Source organism: Pan troglodytes, chromosome 15 (assembly GCF_028858775.2).
Source record: "Pan troglodytes isolate AG18354 chromosome 15, NHGRI_mPanTro3-v2.0_pri, whole genome shotgun sequence".
Lineage (NCBI taxonomy): Eukaryota > Metazoa > Chordata > Mammalia > Primates > Hominidae > Pan > Pan troglodytes.
In genome coordinates, this window is record NC_072413.2 from 100404518 (window position 1) to 100422918 (window position 18401).

Below are 18401 nucleotides of genomic sequence, written 5' to 3' on the forward strand. Positions count from 1 at the left end.
GCAAATGGGAGAAGTTGCTATTAGGTAACAAGACTTATAAAGCTTTAGTAATTAAGGGAGTGTGGTATTAGCACAAGAAAAGACACATAGATCACTGGAACAGATTAGAGAAGTCAGAAGACCAACATGTATATGGATACTTGAGTAATTGCAAAGGTGATATGACAAAGTCTTTTTCAGTAAATGGTGTGGGACAGACAGCTGGATATGAATGGGGAGAAAAATGAAACTGGATCCCTACCTCACTTCATATGGTGGTGATTTTGAGCACTTTAAAGTGTTAATGCCATGTCTCTTGACTGCTGAGATTCTGCTGGCAGTGTAATTGTTTCCTTTACCGGGAATTTGCCTTGTCTGTTTCTCCTTCAGATCTTCTCTAATGATAGAGTCCCTGGCTTTAGGCTTCTTCCTTCAACTCCAGTGGATATTCCCTACTTTGTTTTGTCCTATGGAGTTAAGAAAATTATTCCAGAAAAGCAGATATCTTTGTTTAACTTCCAGATCATTAAAAAGTTGTGTTAGTATTCAAACATTAAACAGATGTTCTTTGTTAGTAAAAGGAGGAAAATAGTGTAACCATTCTTAATAATTGAATGAATTCATATTTGGTCTTAAATATTTCAAAATATTTCAGATCAATTCTTTGGTATGCTAGTGGTTTCTACTGAAGGTTAAGCTTTGACCTACTAAAAGCAGCTCATAAAGAAAGCTTTGTCAGACTTCAGTTCCCATGAACCTGCTCACAAAGAACACTTTTTCCCAATGTAGTTTTGTCTTGTGTATGAAAGGAAAACTGCCTGCCAAGGAGGCTAAGAAGGTTAGCTGAATGCTATTGTAATGGTGAGATGTTTGTCCAGAAAACCATTCCTGGCACCTTTCAAATCAAAAGCCTTTTTTTTTTTTCCTTAAACTTTTTGATTGCTGGATTTCTGTTTGAGGAAGTTATGTTGCTACAATGAGGGTAGCAATAAATGCCTCCTGGGAAGTTGGAAATAAAGGCAAAGGAGAGTTAAACACAATAGATGAGATCAGAAATGGGCAAAGTTATCTTAAAGAGACAGAATGGCTCCCTGGCTGGAATAAGACTGAATTGTCCCTAGATCAAAAAAAGAAGAGAATGTGTGTGGCAGAAGGAAGAAAGTGGACTCTACACTGTGTTAGTTAGGAAAACCAGAAATTGGGCCAAATTGCCTGTTTAGTGGGAGAGATAGCTTTTGAGAGCTGTGATCCCGCTGGTGTGGCTGGCTCTGGGCAGATATTTGTATCTGAAATGACTCATGCTGTGGGACCCTTCCTGAGATCTAACACTTACAGTGGTTTGATCAGAAATTGCACCCTGCTTGCCAAGCAACTTTTGGACTAAAAGTTGCTGCCCACGTATATCAGGGGAAGAATATGTATATATATATAGTACCTATCTTAGCATCTGATTTGTATGACCATTACTTAAATGTAAAATAATAAATTGGCTTTCCAGCTTAAACTTCAATTTCTTGTATATTATATGATCATGAGACAACCTCCCTGGGCTGATCAACAGCAGGACGCTAAAAAGATTGAGTATCTGAGTCAGGAAGGTAGAGGGCCAGACCCTACATGTAGCTAATTCACCATTGTGAATCTGCATGTTAGGTAAAACTATGGATTTGTTTTTTGTTTTTTGAGACAGATTCTCACCCTGTTGCCCAGGCTGGAGTACAGTGACATGATCTCAGCTCACTGCAACCTTTGCCTCTGGGTCCAAGAGATTCTCCTGCCTCAGCCTCCCAAATAGCTGGGATTACAGGTGTGCACCACCACGCCCAGCCAATTTTTTGTATTTTTAATAGAGACGGGAGTTTCACCATGTTGGTGAGGCTGGTCTCGAACTCCTGACCTCAAGTGATCCGCCCACCTCGGCCTCCCAAAGTGCTGGGATTACAGGCATGAGCCACTGTGCCAGGCCTAAAACTATGGTTTTTAAAGATATACGTGCATGTGGTAAAGCTATGAATCAAAGCAAGAGAATATTTCATCTCAATGTTAGGAGAGTGGTTTTGGTGGGGTGGGGTATGTAGTCAGGGAGAGGCACACAAGAGCTTCAAAGGTGCTGTTAATGGTCCCTTTCCCAAGCTAGATGGGGATTCCATGGGTGCTCATTTTTTAGTAACTCTAATTTAAGCTGTACATGTTATATATAGTCATGGATATATAATCATTATTTTAAAAATGAAGGCAAGGAGGATACCATAAAATGAGGTACTTCATATTTAACCAGCTGGCATCCTAAGCACCTTTCCTGCCCTCCCCTCTCTGCACCTGGCAGAGTTGATCACATCCTCCCCATTACCCACTATACATGGGTGTCAGTGACAATAGTGCTTTGCTCTTGTATTATTGATGAGTCTTGCTCCTTTTCCTAAATTGTGAGGCCTCCTGAAGGCAGCACCCTTGTCTTATGAAAAAGTTGAGCTTCTGAGGATATGTCTTTGGTGAATTTTGGAAAATGTTTAGCCTTTATCTCTGAAGATACCACTTTTCATTACCCTCTCTTTTCATTTCCTACTGAAACCCCTTTTTTTGTTTGTTTTTTGTTTTGTTTTGTTTTAGACAGAGTTTCACTCTTGTTGCCCAGGCTGGAGTGCAATGGTGTGATCTCGGCTCACCGCAACCTCTGCCTCCCACGTTCAAGTGATTCTCCTGCCTCAGCCTCCCAAGTAGCAGGGATTACAGGTGCTCGCCACCACACCCAGCTGATTTTTTTGTATTTTTAGTAGGGACGGGGTTTCACTGTGTTGGCCAGGCTGGTCATGAACTCCTGGACCTCAGGTGATTCACCCGCCTCAGCCTCCCAAAGTGCTGGGATTACAGGCGTGAGCCACCGCGCCTGGCTGAGAACCCACTTATGTGTAGCTTGGACCTTTATGTTCTCTCTTCTATGTCTCTAAACTTCTCTTTCATGTTTTGAATCTTTTCATCTCTTTGTTGCATGGTAGGTAATTTCCTCAGATCTGTCATCTAGTTCAATACTTTTTTTTCCAGCTGTGACTAATTTGCTGTTCATTCCACCCAGTGACATTTTAAATTCTCTTGGATTTTTTCATTTCTATTTCCAATAGTAGTTGTTCTTTGCTTACATTTCAGTTTCCTGTTTTATTTTTAAAACATTTTAATCATTTTTCTTTTATGTTCTGTGTTCTTCAATCTAAATGAAATACTTGGGGTTGTTCAGTGCTGTTATGGCTTGTTTTACTTGACTCATTCATGGGCCTACTTCCCTATCGTAATTTCTAATTACGAGCAATGTGGCTGATCCTAATGTATGAGAACCCTGGGGGACCTGGATCAGGACTGCTCCACAGATGGGGTTTATGTTTACCAATGCCAGGCACCTTGGAGTGCTACCAACATAGAAGCACTTCAGATTAACCATCTGCATAGAGCTTTGCTTGGAAAGAGAATAAATTCAAACTCTGATGCTGAATGGGGCAGGCTTATGATGACACATTCTTCGGAAAGATTCTTTTTTATTCATTCCAATCAATGCTTGAGATAAGACAGATTTCCTTGCCAGCTCCATTTGCCAGCAAATCGATTTTTCCCTAGCTTACTCCTTCACTTAGGGTTAGGTCCTTGGGATTCTGGCTTGGCAGAGAATATCAGCTCCAGCTCCCCACCATCTACTCCGCTCTGAAAACCAAGGCTCCAGAGGTGTGCCAGATAGTTACAGGGCAGCCTGTAGCTTCAGGGCTAGCTTCTGTTTTAGTTTGGGGGCATTCTTTTTGGTTTTGGGGTCCTGTGGATTTTCCATACTTTCTTGAAAATTCAGCTGTGCATTTGAAAGGCTTTGTTATATATTGCACTCAGCATTGCCAGGTGTTTGGAGAGGGGTGTTTGGGGATAGCTAGGCTATTGTATTGTGCAAAATTGAAGCCTCATATTCTATTTCTATATGAACTGTAGTTAAGTGTTAATAATCTGATGTCTGGGATGTTTTGATTCTTACATCAACAACTATGACATTTATTAATAATCATATTAAATAACATTAACTCAAGCTCATTGGTTACATTACAAAGGACATTGATACATTACAAAGCACACATACAAGCACTGCACACCAGTATTGAGGCTTCCAGCCCCCTCTACATGATCATTTATTTATTTATTTATTTTTGAGACGGAGTCTCACTCTGTTGCCCAGACTGGAGTGCAGTGGCATGATCTTGGCTCACTGCAACCTCCGCCTCCCAGGCTCAAGCGATTCTCCTGCCTCAGCCTCCCAAGTAGCTGAGATTACAGGTGTGCACCACTACCACCTGGCTAATTTTTGTACTTTTAGTAGAGATGGGGTTTCTCCATGTGGGCCAGGCTGGTATCGAACTCCTGACTTCAAATGATCCACCCGCCTCGGCCTCCCAAAGTGCTGGGATTATAGGCATGAGCCACCGCGCCTGGTCATGATCATTTTTATTTTGGAACCATTCATTCAGAAAAATTTCACAGCCATTTTGAACTTGTGCTATGACATGGCAAAATCTCTAGTAAATCATTTTAATTCCTGATGAGTTCATTTTTATAATGATAAATTTCTAAGGAAAATATTTTGTTTTCAACCTCTTGCCACTATGTCAAGACTCTGCATTTTAAAACATATTACATCACATTTTCCCTTCAAAGCAATGCCAGTGAATTCTGTTAATGGTATCATTCATCTCATGTTACCCAACTCCAGATCATAAAGTTTCCCTCATTCTCCTTCCTTTCCACAAACCTACCAAATCCTCTATCGCCAAGTCCTTTGGGTTAATTCACGGAGAAAGTATCGAGCACAGAGGCAGAACAGGGCCTCTGGAGAGTGTCACATTTGTGTGTGAATCCTGACTCTTGATTTTCACTAGCTTTGTAACCTTAGACAATTTACTACCAGGCACGGTGGCTCACACCTGTAATCCCAGCACTTTGGGAGGCTGAGGCAGGATCACTGGAGTCCAGGAGTTTGAGACCAGCCTAGGCAACATAGCAAGATCCTGTCTCTACAAAAAATAAAAAATTAGCTGGGTGTGGTGGCACACACTTGTATTCCCAGCTACCTGTGGGGGCTGAGGTGGGAGGATCACTTGAGCCTGAGAGGTCAAGGCTGCAGTGAGCCATGATCGGGCCACTGCACTCAGCCTGGCTGATAGAGCTAGACCCTGTCTCAAAACAAACCAAAAAACAAATTAGTTAACCTGTCTGGAGCTCAGTCCCATATTTGTAAAATGTGGCTAACTACAGCACCTTCCCTTATAGAAAGTTGTTTGAGGATCCAGTTATACATTTAAAGGGCTTAACACATTACCTGGCACAGGAAAACAAAGACAAGCTGCTGTCCTGTTTTCTTTGTTGCTGTCATCCTTCTCACAAGGTCTCGATGGAGTCTGTCTCCATCAAGATTTCACTGCCCTCATGCCTGTTCTGTTTACCCCTTTTCTAGACTGGGCCCTTACTTACCTTAGCCTGAGCTATTGTGAAACACTCCCAGCGGCTTCCTGACTTGCCCCACTCCCTCCTTCCGCCGTCCTGTCCTGCTCCTAATCGTGTTTGTCAGAAATGCCTCTGACTGATACACTGGCAAAATCAGAAATCTTCAAGGGATCCCCCTTTTTCTTGCTGTAGCTTAAGATCTAAATCTCTTAACCTAGATCACGATCTGACACTAGATATATTTATAGTCCATGAAAATACCCTGAAAGCTTTCAAGTACCAGATGAAAATGAGCTCCTTCATTACCACCTCCACGCACTGTAGGTGGCTTTTCATGTGCAACAGCTAAGCTTTAAGAGGGCTGGGACTGTGACCTACTTTATTTTGTATTGTTATAGCAGCTCACTTGGTACCCAGAGCAAGGAGGTATATTTGTTTCTTGCATATTTGGCAGATTGATTACTATATAAATTACTCTATTGAAGATTAAAATGGTTTACTGAAAATGTCGCCATATATCTTAGCAAGGTCAAAACAGTTGTGTAATTTTTCTGAATGAATACTTTCAAAATAAAAAAGACCACTCAGATAGACCAGAAGCCTGAACATCTGTGAGCAATGCTTATGCATGTGCTTTTTAATAAACCAACATGTTGGGCCGGGCACGGTGGCTCACGCCTGTAATCCCAACACTTTGGAAGGTTGAGGCAGGTGGATCACAAGGTCAGGAGTTTGAGACCAGCCTGACCAACATGGTGAAACCCCGTCTCTACTAAAAATACAAAAATTAGCTGGGCATGGTGGCGTCTGCCTGTAATCCCATCGACTCAGGAGGCTGAGGCAGGAGATTTGCTTGAACCCGGGAGGCAGAGGTTGCAGTGACCCAAGATCACACCGTTGCACTCCGGCCTGGGCGACAGAGGGAGACTCTGTCTCAAAAAACTAAACTAAACTAAACTAAAATAAACCAACATATTAAACTTTAATAGGATTATTGATCTGAAAACCAAAACATGGTAGGAATTAGTTTATAAGTCATATTTAGACGCATCATCTTACAACCCTCTCAGCAAAACCTGTGGGGCAGGTAGATTATGGATAACAAGTGTTCACTTCATGAATTGTCCCTGTTGATCAGGTGAAGTAGAACTTGGATCTGGGGCAGCTCTTGTGACTCCAGATTCTTGGTTTTTGAGCAGGTGTTGGGGGAAATACCTTTCTTGTTGAAGTTCTTTAGTACTCTTTTTTTTTTTTTTTTTTTTTTGAGATGGAGTCTTGCTCTGTTGCCCAGGCTGGAGTGCAGTGGTGCGATCTCAGCTCATTGCAACCTCTGCCTCCTGGGTTCAAGCTGCTCTCCTGCCTCAGCCTCCCGAACAGCTGGGATTACAGGCACACACCACCACGCCAGGCTAATTTTTGTATTTTTAGTAGAGACGGAGTTTCGCCGTGTTGGCCAGGCTGGTCTTAAACTCCTGACCTCAGGTGATCTGCCCACCTTGGCCTCCCAAAATGCTGGGATTACAGGCATAAGCCACTGCACCCGGCCCATCTTTTAATAAGAGCTCAGCATATTCATACTTGATTGATCAGCATTTTCTTCATTAGAAATGAGGTGGGGTTTTTTTGTTTTTGTTTTTGTGTTTTCATTTCAAAGATTAAAAACCTAGAGAGGAAGGAGAGTATTTGGGGAAAATGGTGGAAGAGGGAGCACCAGTCATCTGTCTCCACACCTAGACATCAATTGTACTGGCAGGATCTGTCTGATCTAACTATTTTGGAACTCGGAAGTCTACTGAGGCTTACACATTCTTGCTTGGATGGCAAACTGTGGTTAATTTTGCTCAGTTTCAACTCCTAGCACAGTAGCAGCTATGCACTCCCCAACCCCAGTTCTGTGGAAGGTGGCTACGTGGGTGTTCCTAGAGCTTGCACACAGCTTAGGAGCCAGAATAGGCAAAAAGCATCTTGTCCTCTAAATATTTGGGGTCTGTGCTCTGACTGCTGATTGCTACTTCTAATCGTAGAGGTGCAGACAAAGAGATGGGTGGCCATTGTCGTTACACCTCCTCATTATTGCAAGTTCTTCCCCCTCCAATTAACAAGACTTCCAGGGGATTTAAAGAGCTAATGGTCCTGCTCCCTTGCTTCACTTTTATTTTTTCCCATTTGGGAGCCAGATGTTAGAGAATATGACATTGAAAAGCAACTGCATATAAGGGGGAGAATTAAGAAGTGACTGTGCATGCCTAGGAAAAGGTATAGGCACAGTAAACACCTGAGAAGACCCTGAGTTTATACCCAAGACTGATCTTTGGCACAGATGGCCTACAGTAATCAAAAAGAATCACACACAAATCCACACACAGAATAACAAAACCCAGTAAACTTGAAAAGGGGAGGATCTGATTTTCTGAATTACCACAGTATTAGATTCAAATGTTCAGTTTTCAACAAAACAAATCAGGAGGCACACAAAGAAACAGGAAAGTATGCTCTTCCAAGGAAAAAAAAACCAACTGAAACTGTGAGACCACATAGTAGACCTACTAGAAAAAGATTTTAAAACAACTGTCTTAAAGATACGCAAACAACTAAAGAAGATGTGGCACTGGGCGCGGTAGCTCATGCCTGTAAACCCAGCACTTGGGGAGGCCAAGGCAGGTGGATCACTTGAGGTCAGGAGTTTGAGACCAGCCTGGCCAACATGGGGATACCCTGTCTCTACTAAAAATACAAAAACTAGCTGGGTGTGGTGGTGTGCACTGGTAATCTCAGCTACTTGGGAGGCTGAGGCAAGAGAATCACTTGAACCTGGGAGGCAGAGGTTGCAGTGAGCCGAGATTGTGCCATTGCACTCCAGCCTGGGTAACAGAGTGAGACTCCTTCTCTAAATAAATAAATAAATAAGATGTGGGAAAAGGTAAAACAGCATATGAAGGCTGGGTGTGGTGGCTTACGCCTGTAATCCCAGCATTTTGAGAGGCAGATCAGTTGAGTCCAAGAGTTCAAGACCAGCCTGGCCAACATGTTGAAACCTGGGTCATCGCTAGTAAATAAGACAAAAATTAGCTGGGCATGGTGGCACAAGCATGTAGTCTCAGCTACTCAGGAGGCTGAGGCAGGAGAATCACTTGTACCCGGGAGATGGAGGTTGCACTGAGCCAAGATCATGCCACTGCACTCCAGCCTGGGCAACAGAGACAGATTCTGTCTCAAAAAAAAAAAAAGAAAGAAAAGAAAAAGGAAAACAGTGTACAAATAAAATGTAAATATAAATAAAGAGATAGAAACCCTAAAAAGAAACTGAAAATAATTCTGGAACTGAAAAATACAATAACTGAAATGAGAAATTCACTGGAGGGATTCAAAGGCAGATTTGAGCAGGCAGATGAAAGAATCAGTGAATTTGAAGATAAGATATTAAAATTATCAAGTCTGACAAACAGAAAAATGTTTGAAGAAACATGAACAGAGCCTAAGGGTCATCAACAAAGAGACTAACATGTTTTCTGGGAGTTATAGAAAGAAATGAAAGGGGGAGAGAGATTATTTGAAGAAATAGTATCTGGAAGCTTCCCAGATTTGACGAGAGACATGGATATAAACATCTAGGAAGTTAAACGACCTCCAAGTAAGATGAACTCAAGGACACCCACACCAAGACACATTACAATCAAACTCCCAAAAGCGAAAACCAAAGAACCTTTGGGCTGGGTTCAGTGGCTCACACCTGTAATCCCAGCACTTTGGGAGGACAAGGCAGGAGGATCACTTGAGTTCAAGCTCAGCCTGGGCAATATAGTAAGACCTCATCTCTACTAAAAATCAAAAAAATTAGCCGGGAGAGGTGGCATTTGCCTGTAGTCTCAGGTCCTCGGGAGGCTAAGGTGGGAAAATTGCTTGAGCCTGGAAGGTCGAGGCTGCAGTGAGCTATGATTGAGGCACTGCACTCCAGCCTGGCCTACCGAATGAGACCCTGTCTCAAAAAAGGATTCAACCTGAGGAAGCTGACTAAAAAAACAAACTTCAGAGAGGAGAGAAATGCCTCCTCATATACAAGGGACCCCCAATAAGATTATAAGCAGATTTCTCATCAAAAACTTTGGAGGGGCCAGGTGCAGTGGCTCACATCCATAATCCCAGCACTTTGGGAGGCTGAGGCAGGTGGATCTCTTGAGGCCAGGAGTTTGAGACCAGCCTGGCCAACATGGCGAAACTCTGTCTCTAAAAATACAAAAATTAGCCAGGGATGGTGGCATATGTGCCTGTAATCCCAGCCATCTGGGTGCCTGAGGCACAAGAATCGCTTGAACCTGGGAGGCAGAGGTTGCAGTGAGCTGAGATCAGGACACTGCACTCCAGCCTGGATGACAGAGTGAGAATCTGTCTCAAAAAACAAAACAAAACAAAAAAACAAAGTTTGGAGGCAAGAATACAGTGGGCTGATATATTCAGAGTGTTAAAAAGAAAGAAAACCTGTCAACTAACCATCTAATACCCAGCAAAACTGTCCTTCAGAAATGAGAAAGAAATTAAGATATTCCCAGGTGAACAAAAATGGAGGGAGTTCATTAGCCACAAGACCTGCCCCGCAAGAAATACTCAAGTGAGTCCTGCAGGGGGAAATTAAAGGATATTAAACAGTTACTCAAAGCCATATAAAGAAATGAAGATTTCGGCTGGGCGCGGTGGCTCACGCCTGTAATCCCATCACTTTGGGAGGCCAAGGTGGGTGAATCATGAGGTCAAGAGATGGAGACCATCTTGGCCAACATGGTGAAACCCCATCTCTACTAAAAATACAAGAATTACCTAAGTGTGGTGGCTTGTGCCTGTAGTCCCAGCTACTCAAGGAGGCTGAGGCAGGAGAATCGCTTGAACCCGGGAGGTGGAGGTTGTAGTGAACTGAGATCTGGCCACTGCGCTCCAGCCTGGTAACAGAGCAAGACTCCGTCTCAAAAAAAGAAATGAAGAAAAAAAAAAAAGAAAAAGAAATGAAGATCTCAAAAGTGAAGGATATGTGCAATTATAAAAGCTAATATTACTGTAACAATGGTTTATAATTGCATTTTTGTGTTCTACATGATTTAAGAGACTAAAATGCTTTTTTAAAATTAGTCTAAAAGCTAGTAGTATTGTAATGTTGGTTTGTAAATCCACATTTTCTTTTCTTTTCTTTTTTTTTTTTTTTTTTTTAGATGGTGTCTTGCTCTGTCACCCAGGCCGGAGTACAGTGGTGCGATATGGGCTCACTGCAACATCTGCCTCCCGGGTTCAAGTGATTCTTGTGCCTCAGCCTCCCAAGTAGCTGGGATTACAGGTGTGTGCCACCACACCCAGCTAATTTTTGTATTTTTAGTAGAGACGGGGTTTCTCCATGTTGGCCGGGCTGGTGTTGAACTCTGACCTCAGTTGATCTGCCCGCCTTGGCCTCCCAAAGTGCTGGGATTATAGACGTGAGCCACCGTGCCCAGCCCACATTTTGTTTTCTACATAATTTAAAATAATTTTTTTGGTAAAAGAATTTCTAAAGCATTTAAAATAATTATTTACTTTATGGTTTGGGGCACACAGTTTGTAAAGGTATAATTTTGTGGTATCAGTAAGCAAAAAGGTTGAGGACCCAGCTGTAATGGAGTGGAGCTTTTCTGTGTTACTGAAATTAAGCTGATAGAAATTTAAATTAGTGTTATAACTTTAGGATGTTAAATGTAATCCTCATGGTAATGACAGAGAAAATCACTGTAGAATATACACAAAAGGACATGAGAAAGGAATTTAAATATTTTAATGTACCCCCAAAAATCAACTAAACACAGGAGTAGACAGTAATGCAGGAAACTAGGGACAAAAACCTTAAGGCATATACAAAACAAAATGACAAGCCAGGCGCGGTGGCTCACGCCTATAACCCCAGCACTTTGGGAGGCCGAGGCGGGTGGATCACGAGGTCAGGAGTTCAAGACTAGCCTGGCCAAGATGGTGTAACCCCGTCTCTACTAAAAAAAAACAGAAAAATTAGCCAGGCGTGGTGGCGGGGACCTGTAATCCCAGCCACCCGGGAGGCTGAAGCAGGGAATTGGTTGAACCCAGGAGACAGAGGTTGCAGTGAGCCAAGGTCACACCATTGCACTCCAGCCTGGGCAACAGAGTGAGACTCGTCTCAAAAAAAAAAAGGAACAAAATGATAGAAATAAGTCCCTGTTTATTGGTTAATTACCTTAAATGTAAATGGATTAAACTCTCCAATCAAAAGACAAAGATTGTCAAAATGGTTTTTAAAACCAATCTGGACTGGACGCAGTGGCTCACACCTGTAATCCCAGCACTTTGGGAGGCCAAGGTGGGTGGATCACCTGAGGTCAGGAGTTCGAGACCAGCCTGGGTAACATGGTGAAACCCCAACTCTACTAAAAATACAAACATTAGCTGGGTGTAGTGGTGCATGCCTGTAATCCCAGCTACCCAGGAGGCTGAGGCAGGAGAAATGCTTGAACCTGGGAGACAGAGGTTGTAGTGAGCTGAGATTGCACCATTGCACTCCAGCCTGGGCAACAAGAGCAAAACTCCATCTCAAAAAAAAACAAAAACAAAAAACAATCCTACTATATGCTATATATAAGAGACTCACGGCCAGGTGCAGTGGCTCAAGCCTGTAATCCCAGCAGTTTGGGAGGCCGAGGCCAGCGGATGACAAGGTCAGGAGATCGAGACCATCCTGGTTAACATGGTGGAACCCTGTCTCTACTGAAAAGTGGAACCCTGTCTCTATTAAAAAATACAAAAAAATTAGCCATGCTTGGTGGTGGGTGCCTGTAGTCCCAGGTACTCAGGAGGCTGAGGCAGGAGAATGGCGTGAACCCGGGAGGCGGAGCTTGCAGTGAGCCGAGATCGCACCACTGTACTCCAGCCTGGGCAAAAGAGCGAGACTCCGTCTCCAAAAAAAAAGAGAGACTCACTTTAGATCCAAATGTTGCTGGTGAAAGGATAGAAAAAGATATTCCATGCAAATAGTAATGAAAAGGGATCGGGGTGGCTATTCTACTATCAGACAAAAAGAGTTACAGAATTGCAGGAAGAAATAGACAGTTCTACAATAAAAGTTGGAAGCTTTAATATCCCACTATCAATAATGGATAGAAAAATAAAGAAACTTTACATGATAAACCAACTAGATTTAACAGACATTTATAGAACACTCTACCCAATAACAATAGCATACATTTTCTCAAATGTAGATGGGATGTGTTCCAGGATAGGCCATATGTTAAGCCACAAATTAGTGTCAATAGATTTTAAAAGATATACAAAGTATGTTCTTATTGCAACCACAACAGGATAAAGTTAGAAATCAGTAACAGAAGGAAAATTGGAGAATCCACAAATTTGTGCAGATTAACCATATACTCTTAGTCAACCAAAGGGTAAATAAAGAAATGACAAGAGAAATTTAAAAATACTTAAAGATGATTGACAATGAAAACACACATACCAAAATTTATGGGACAGTGAAAACAGTGCTAAAGGAGAAATTTATAGCTTTAAATATATACATTAAAAAATAAGAAAAATCTCAAATCAACAACCTAAACTTTACCATTTAAGGAACTAGAAAAGGAAGAAAAACTAAACTCAAAACTAGCAGAAGGAAGGAAATAATAAGATTAGAACAGAGGTAAAGGAAATACAGACTAGAAAACAATAGAGAAAATCAATGAAACCAAAAGTTGAATTTTTGTAAAGATAAACAGAATTGACAAACCTTTAGCCAGATGGATCAAGAAGAAATGAGAGAAGACACAAATGATTAAAACCAGAAACAAAGTAGACCCTTACTATTGATTCAACAGAAACAAAAAGGATTATGACAGGATGGTGATCTGTTGAATACCAACAAATTGGATAACCTAGATGAAATGGACAAACCTCTAGAAACACAAAACCTACTGAGACTAAACCGTGAAAAAATAGAATACCCAAGTAGATCTATAGGTAGTAAGAGGATAGAATCAATAATCAAATATCTCCTTTTAAAGAAAAGCCCTAGACACGAAGCCTTCACCAGTGAATTTAACCAAGCATTTAAAGAAGAACTAACACTATTTCTTCTCAAATTTTTCCAAACAGTTGAAGAGGAGGGAATACTTCTGAATTCACTCTATGAGGCCAGAATTATGCTGATATCAAAACTAGAAAAGATACCACAAGAAAAATACACATCAGTATCCCTCATGAACATTGATGCAAAAATCTTCAAGAAAATACTAGCAAGTAAATTCAGCAGCATATTAAAAGGATTATACACCATAACCAAAGTGGGATATATTTCTGGAATGCAAGGATGGTTCAACATATGAAAGTCAGTTACCTAATATGCTGTTTTAACAAAATGAGGGACAAAATCACGTGGTCACTCCACTGGTCCATAAAAAGCACTTGACAAAATTCAACACCCTTTTATGGTAAAAACACTCAACAAACTGGGAATAGAAACTACCCCAACATAATAAAAGCCATATATGAAAAACAGTGAACAATTATACTTAATGGTAAAAAACGGAAAGCTTTTCCTCTAAGATTAGAAACAAGGCAAAATGCCTACTTTTGTCACTTCAGTTCAACACAGTGCTGGAAATTTTAGCCAGAGTCATTAGCCAAGAAAAAGAAATTAAGAGGCATCAAAATTGGGAAGGAAGAAGTAAAAGTATCTCTGTTTGCAGATGACATGATCTTGTATGTAGAAACCCTAAAGATTCCACAAAAAATTGTTTGAACTAATACATGAAACTGGCATAGTAGCAGCATACAAAGTCAATGCACAAAAATCAGTTGCATTTCTAAACACCAACAATGAATAATATGAAAAAGAAATTAAGAGGAAAATTCCACTTAAAATGGCATTAAAAAGAATAAGGAGGTGAAAGACTCATACAATGAAACATGAAACATTGCTGAAAGAAATTAAAGACATAGGTAAATAGAAACACATTGTATGTTGAGAAATTGGAAGACTTAACATTGTGTGTTTGTTTTTTGGAGACAGGGTCTTGCTCTGTCACCTAGGCTGGAGTGCAGTGGCACAATCACAGCTCACTGCAGCCTCAATCTCCTAGGCTCAAGTGATCCTCCCACCTCAGACTCCCAAGTAGCTAGGACTACAGGCATGCACAACTATGCCTGGCTTTTTTTTTTTTTTTTAATTTTTTGTAGAGATGGGGTCTCATTATGTTGCTCAGGCTGGTCTTGAACTCCTGGGCTCAAGTGATCCTCCTGCCTTGGCCTCCCAAAATTGTGGGATTACAGGCATGAGTCACCCCGACTAGCCTGACTTAATCTTGTTAAGCTGTCCATACCAGCCAAAGTAATTTATAAGTTAATTCAATACAATTTCTATCAAACTCCCAAGGCCATTTTTTGGCTTGGGAGTTTCAGAATATAAAAATTTATTCTAAAATTCATATGGGATCTCAGGAGAACCTGAAAAGCCCCAACAAACCTGAAAAAGAACAAAGCTGGAGATCTCATACTTCCTGAACTTAAAACTTAACTGCAAAAATGCAGTCATTGAAACAGTGTATTGGACTTGGCTGTGTTATGAAGAAATAAGAAAAAGAAGAGAACAGCATGATACATAAAAATAGACATAGAGACTGATGAAATCAATAGCCCAGAAATAAATCCTCTTATATAGTCAAGTGAAAAATTTTTTTTTTTTTTTTTTTTTTGAGACAGACTGTCACTCTGTTGCCCAGGCTGCAGTGCAATGGCGTGATCTCGGCTCACTGCAACCTCCACCTCCTAGGTTCAAGTGATGCTCCTGCCTCAGCCTCCCGAGAAGCTGGGACTACAGGCGTGTGGCACCACACCTGGCTAATTTGTGTATTTTTAGTAGAGACAGGATTTCGTGTTAGCCAGGCTGGTCTTGAACTCTTGACCTCAAGTGATTCGCCTGCATCAGCCTCCCAAAGTGCTGGGATTACAGGTGTGAGCCACTGTACCTGGCCTAGTCAAGTGATTTTTGATAAGGACGTGAAGATTGTTCCACAGGGAAAGGACAGTCTTTTCAACAAATGGTATAGGGGAAACTGGATATTCACATGCAAAAGAATGAAGTTGGACCCTTACCTAATACTACATTCAAAAATTAACTCAAAATGGCCAGGGCCTGGTGGCTCACACCTGTAATCCCAGCACTTGGGAGGCCCAGGCAGGCGGATCACTTGAGGCCAGGAGTTTGAGACCAGCGGGGCCAACATGGGGAAACTGTCTCTACTAAAAATATAAAAAATTAGCCAGGTGTGGTGATGCATGCCTGTAGTCCCAGCTACTCTGGAGGCTGAGGCATGAGAATCACTTGAACCCGGGAGGTGGAGGTTGCAGTGAGCCAAGGTGGCACCATTGCACTCCAGCCTGGGCAACAGAGCGAGGCTCCATCTCAAAAAGAAACAAACAGACAAAAAACTCAACAATGAAAAAACCCAATTCAAAAATGGGCAAAGGACTTGAATAGATGTTTCCCCAGAGAAGGTAAACAAATGGCCAATAAGCACATGAAAAATGACCATCACTAATTATTAGGGCATGCATGTCAAAACTATACCCCACACCCATTAGGGTGGCTACTGTCAAAAAAAAAAAAAAAAAAAAAGGAAATAACAAGGGTTGGTAAGGATGTGAGAAATCGGAACCCTGGTGCATTGTTCACAGGAATGAGATGATGCAGCCAGTACTAGAAAACAGTATGGTGGTTGCTCAAAAAATTAAAAATAGAATTACCATATGATACCAAAATTCAGTCCTGAGTACAGTATGTACCCAAAATAATTGAAAGCAGTATCTCAAAGAGATGTTTGTACACTCATATTCATAGGAGCCTCATTCACAGTAGTTAAAATGGGGAAGCAACCCATGTGCGTCCATCAACGGATGAATGGATAAACAAAATGTAGTATGTACATACAAGAGAATATGAGTAAGCCTTAAAAAGGAAGGAGTTCTGATATGTGCTATAACACGGATGAACCTTGAAGATACTGTGTTAAGGAGATAAGCCAGTCAGAAAAAAGGCAAATACTGTATGGTTCCATTTGTATGAGGTATTTAGAGTATTCAAAATCACGGTAAAAGGAATCTGAGGAGATTAAAAAAAAAAAGAGTAGTCAAAATCATAAAGACGGAAAGTAGAATGGTAGTTGCCAGGGGCTGGGGGGAGGGATGAATGGGGAATTATTGTTTAATAGAGTTTCAGTTTTACAAGATTAAATAGTCGTGGAGATGGATAATGGTGATGATTGCAGAGCATTATGAATGTATTGAATACCACTGAAATGTATACTTTAAAAAGGGATACTGGTAATTTTATGTTATGTGTATTTTAACATTAAAAAATTGGGGGATGAGGGCTGGGCATGGTGGCCCACACTTGTAATCCCAGCACTTTGGGAGGCCAAGGTGGGCAGATCACGAGGTCAGGAGATCGAGACCATCCTGCCTAACACGGTGAAACCCCGTCTCTACTAAAAATACAAAAAAAGCGGGGCGTGGTGGCGGGCGCCTGTGGTCCCAGCTGCTCAGTAGGCTGAGGCAGGAGAATCACTTGAACCCAGGAGGTGGAGGTTGCAGTGAGCCGAGATGGCGCCACTGCACTCCAGCCTGGCGATAGAGTGAGATTCCGTCTCAAAAAAAAAATTAAAATTGGGGCATGAGGGCAGGGTGCAGTGGCTCACATCTGTAATCCCAGCACTTTGGGAGGCCCAGGCAGGAAGATCCCTTGTGCCCAGGAGATTGAGACCAGCCTGGGCAATATAGTGAGACCTTGTCTCTACAAAAAAAAATTTTAAATTACCTGGGTATGGGGCACACGTCTGTAGTCCCAGCTACTTGGGAGGCTGAGGTGCGAGGATCGCTTGAGCCTGGGAGGTTGAGGCTGCAGTGAACTGTGATTGCACCACTGCCCTCCTACCTAGGTATATTTGTTTTTTGGGTTTTTTTTTGTTGTTGTTTCTTGTTTTTTGAGACAGAGTCTTGCTCTGTCGCCCAGGCTGGATGCAATGGCATGATCTCGGCTCACTGCAACCTCCGCCTCCTGGGTTCAAGTGATTCTTCCTGCCTCAGCCTCCCAAATAGCTGGGATTACAGGCATCTGCCACCACGCCCAGCTAATTTTTGTGTTTTTAGTAGAGACGGGGTTTCGCCACGTTGGCCAGGCTGGTCTCGAACTCCTGACCTCAGGTGATCTGCTTGCCTTGGCCTCCCAAAGTGCTGGGATTACAGGCGTGATCCACCATGCCCAGCCCTGTTTTTGTTTTTGTTTTTTCAACAGATGTAATTTCTGACTTGTATACCTTTTCAATCAAGAATATGTATGGACTGCAGCCTGATGAAGTTTTTCACTCCTTTAGTAATGTCCTCCTTGTTTTACATTTTCAAAGCCTGCATAGTTACAGATTCATTTGTTTTCAACGTTTCCCCAGGGGAAGACGGAATCTATCACTGTGGTGAAGCTGCTGAGCTGCTTTGATGACCTGGTGGCAGCAGGCACAGCCTCTGGCAGGGTTGCAGTTTTTCAACTTGTATCTTCATTGCCAGGGAGAAATAAACAGGTGAGTACTCATGATCTTAACACGTGTTAACTTCTTGGCAAATTCCTCATGGATTTTTAAAATGAGAAATCCTCATCTGCTTAGAAAGTTTATGCTCAGAGAAAGCCGGGCACATGGCTGTAATCCCAGTACTTTGGAAGGCCAAGGCGGGCTGATCACGAGGTCAAGAGATCAAGACCATCCTGGCCAACATGGTGAAACCCCATCTCTACTAAAAATACAAAATTTGGCCGGGCGCAGTGGCTCATGCCTGTAATCCCAGCACTTTGGGAGGCCGAGGCAGGCAGATCACGAGGTCAGGAGATCAAGACCATCCTGACTAACACGGTGAAACTCTGTCTCTACTAAAAAATA

The 18401-nt window shown here is 42.0% G+C and overlaps 1 protein-coding gene across 4 annotated transcripts in view; it reads left to right on the forward strand.

Annotated features, from left to right (window-relative positions):
• The window catches only part of TECPR2 (tectonin beta-propeller repeat containing 2), a 134283-nt gene that overhangs the window by 25913 nt on the left and 89969 nt on the right, over positions 1 to 18401 (forward strand). For all 4 annotated transcript variants that reach the window (XM_016926979.4, XM_016926982.4, XM_024348933.3 and 1 more), the window contains exon 3: positions 17919 to 18047. In XM_016926979.4, the coding sequence (XP_016782468.3) occupies positions 17919 to 18047 (129 nt within the window). The remainder of the gene's footprint in view (positions 1 to 17918; positions 18048 to 18401) is intronic.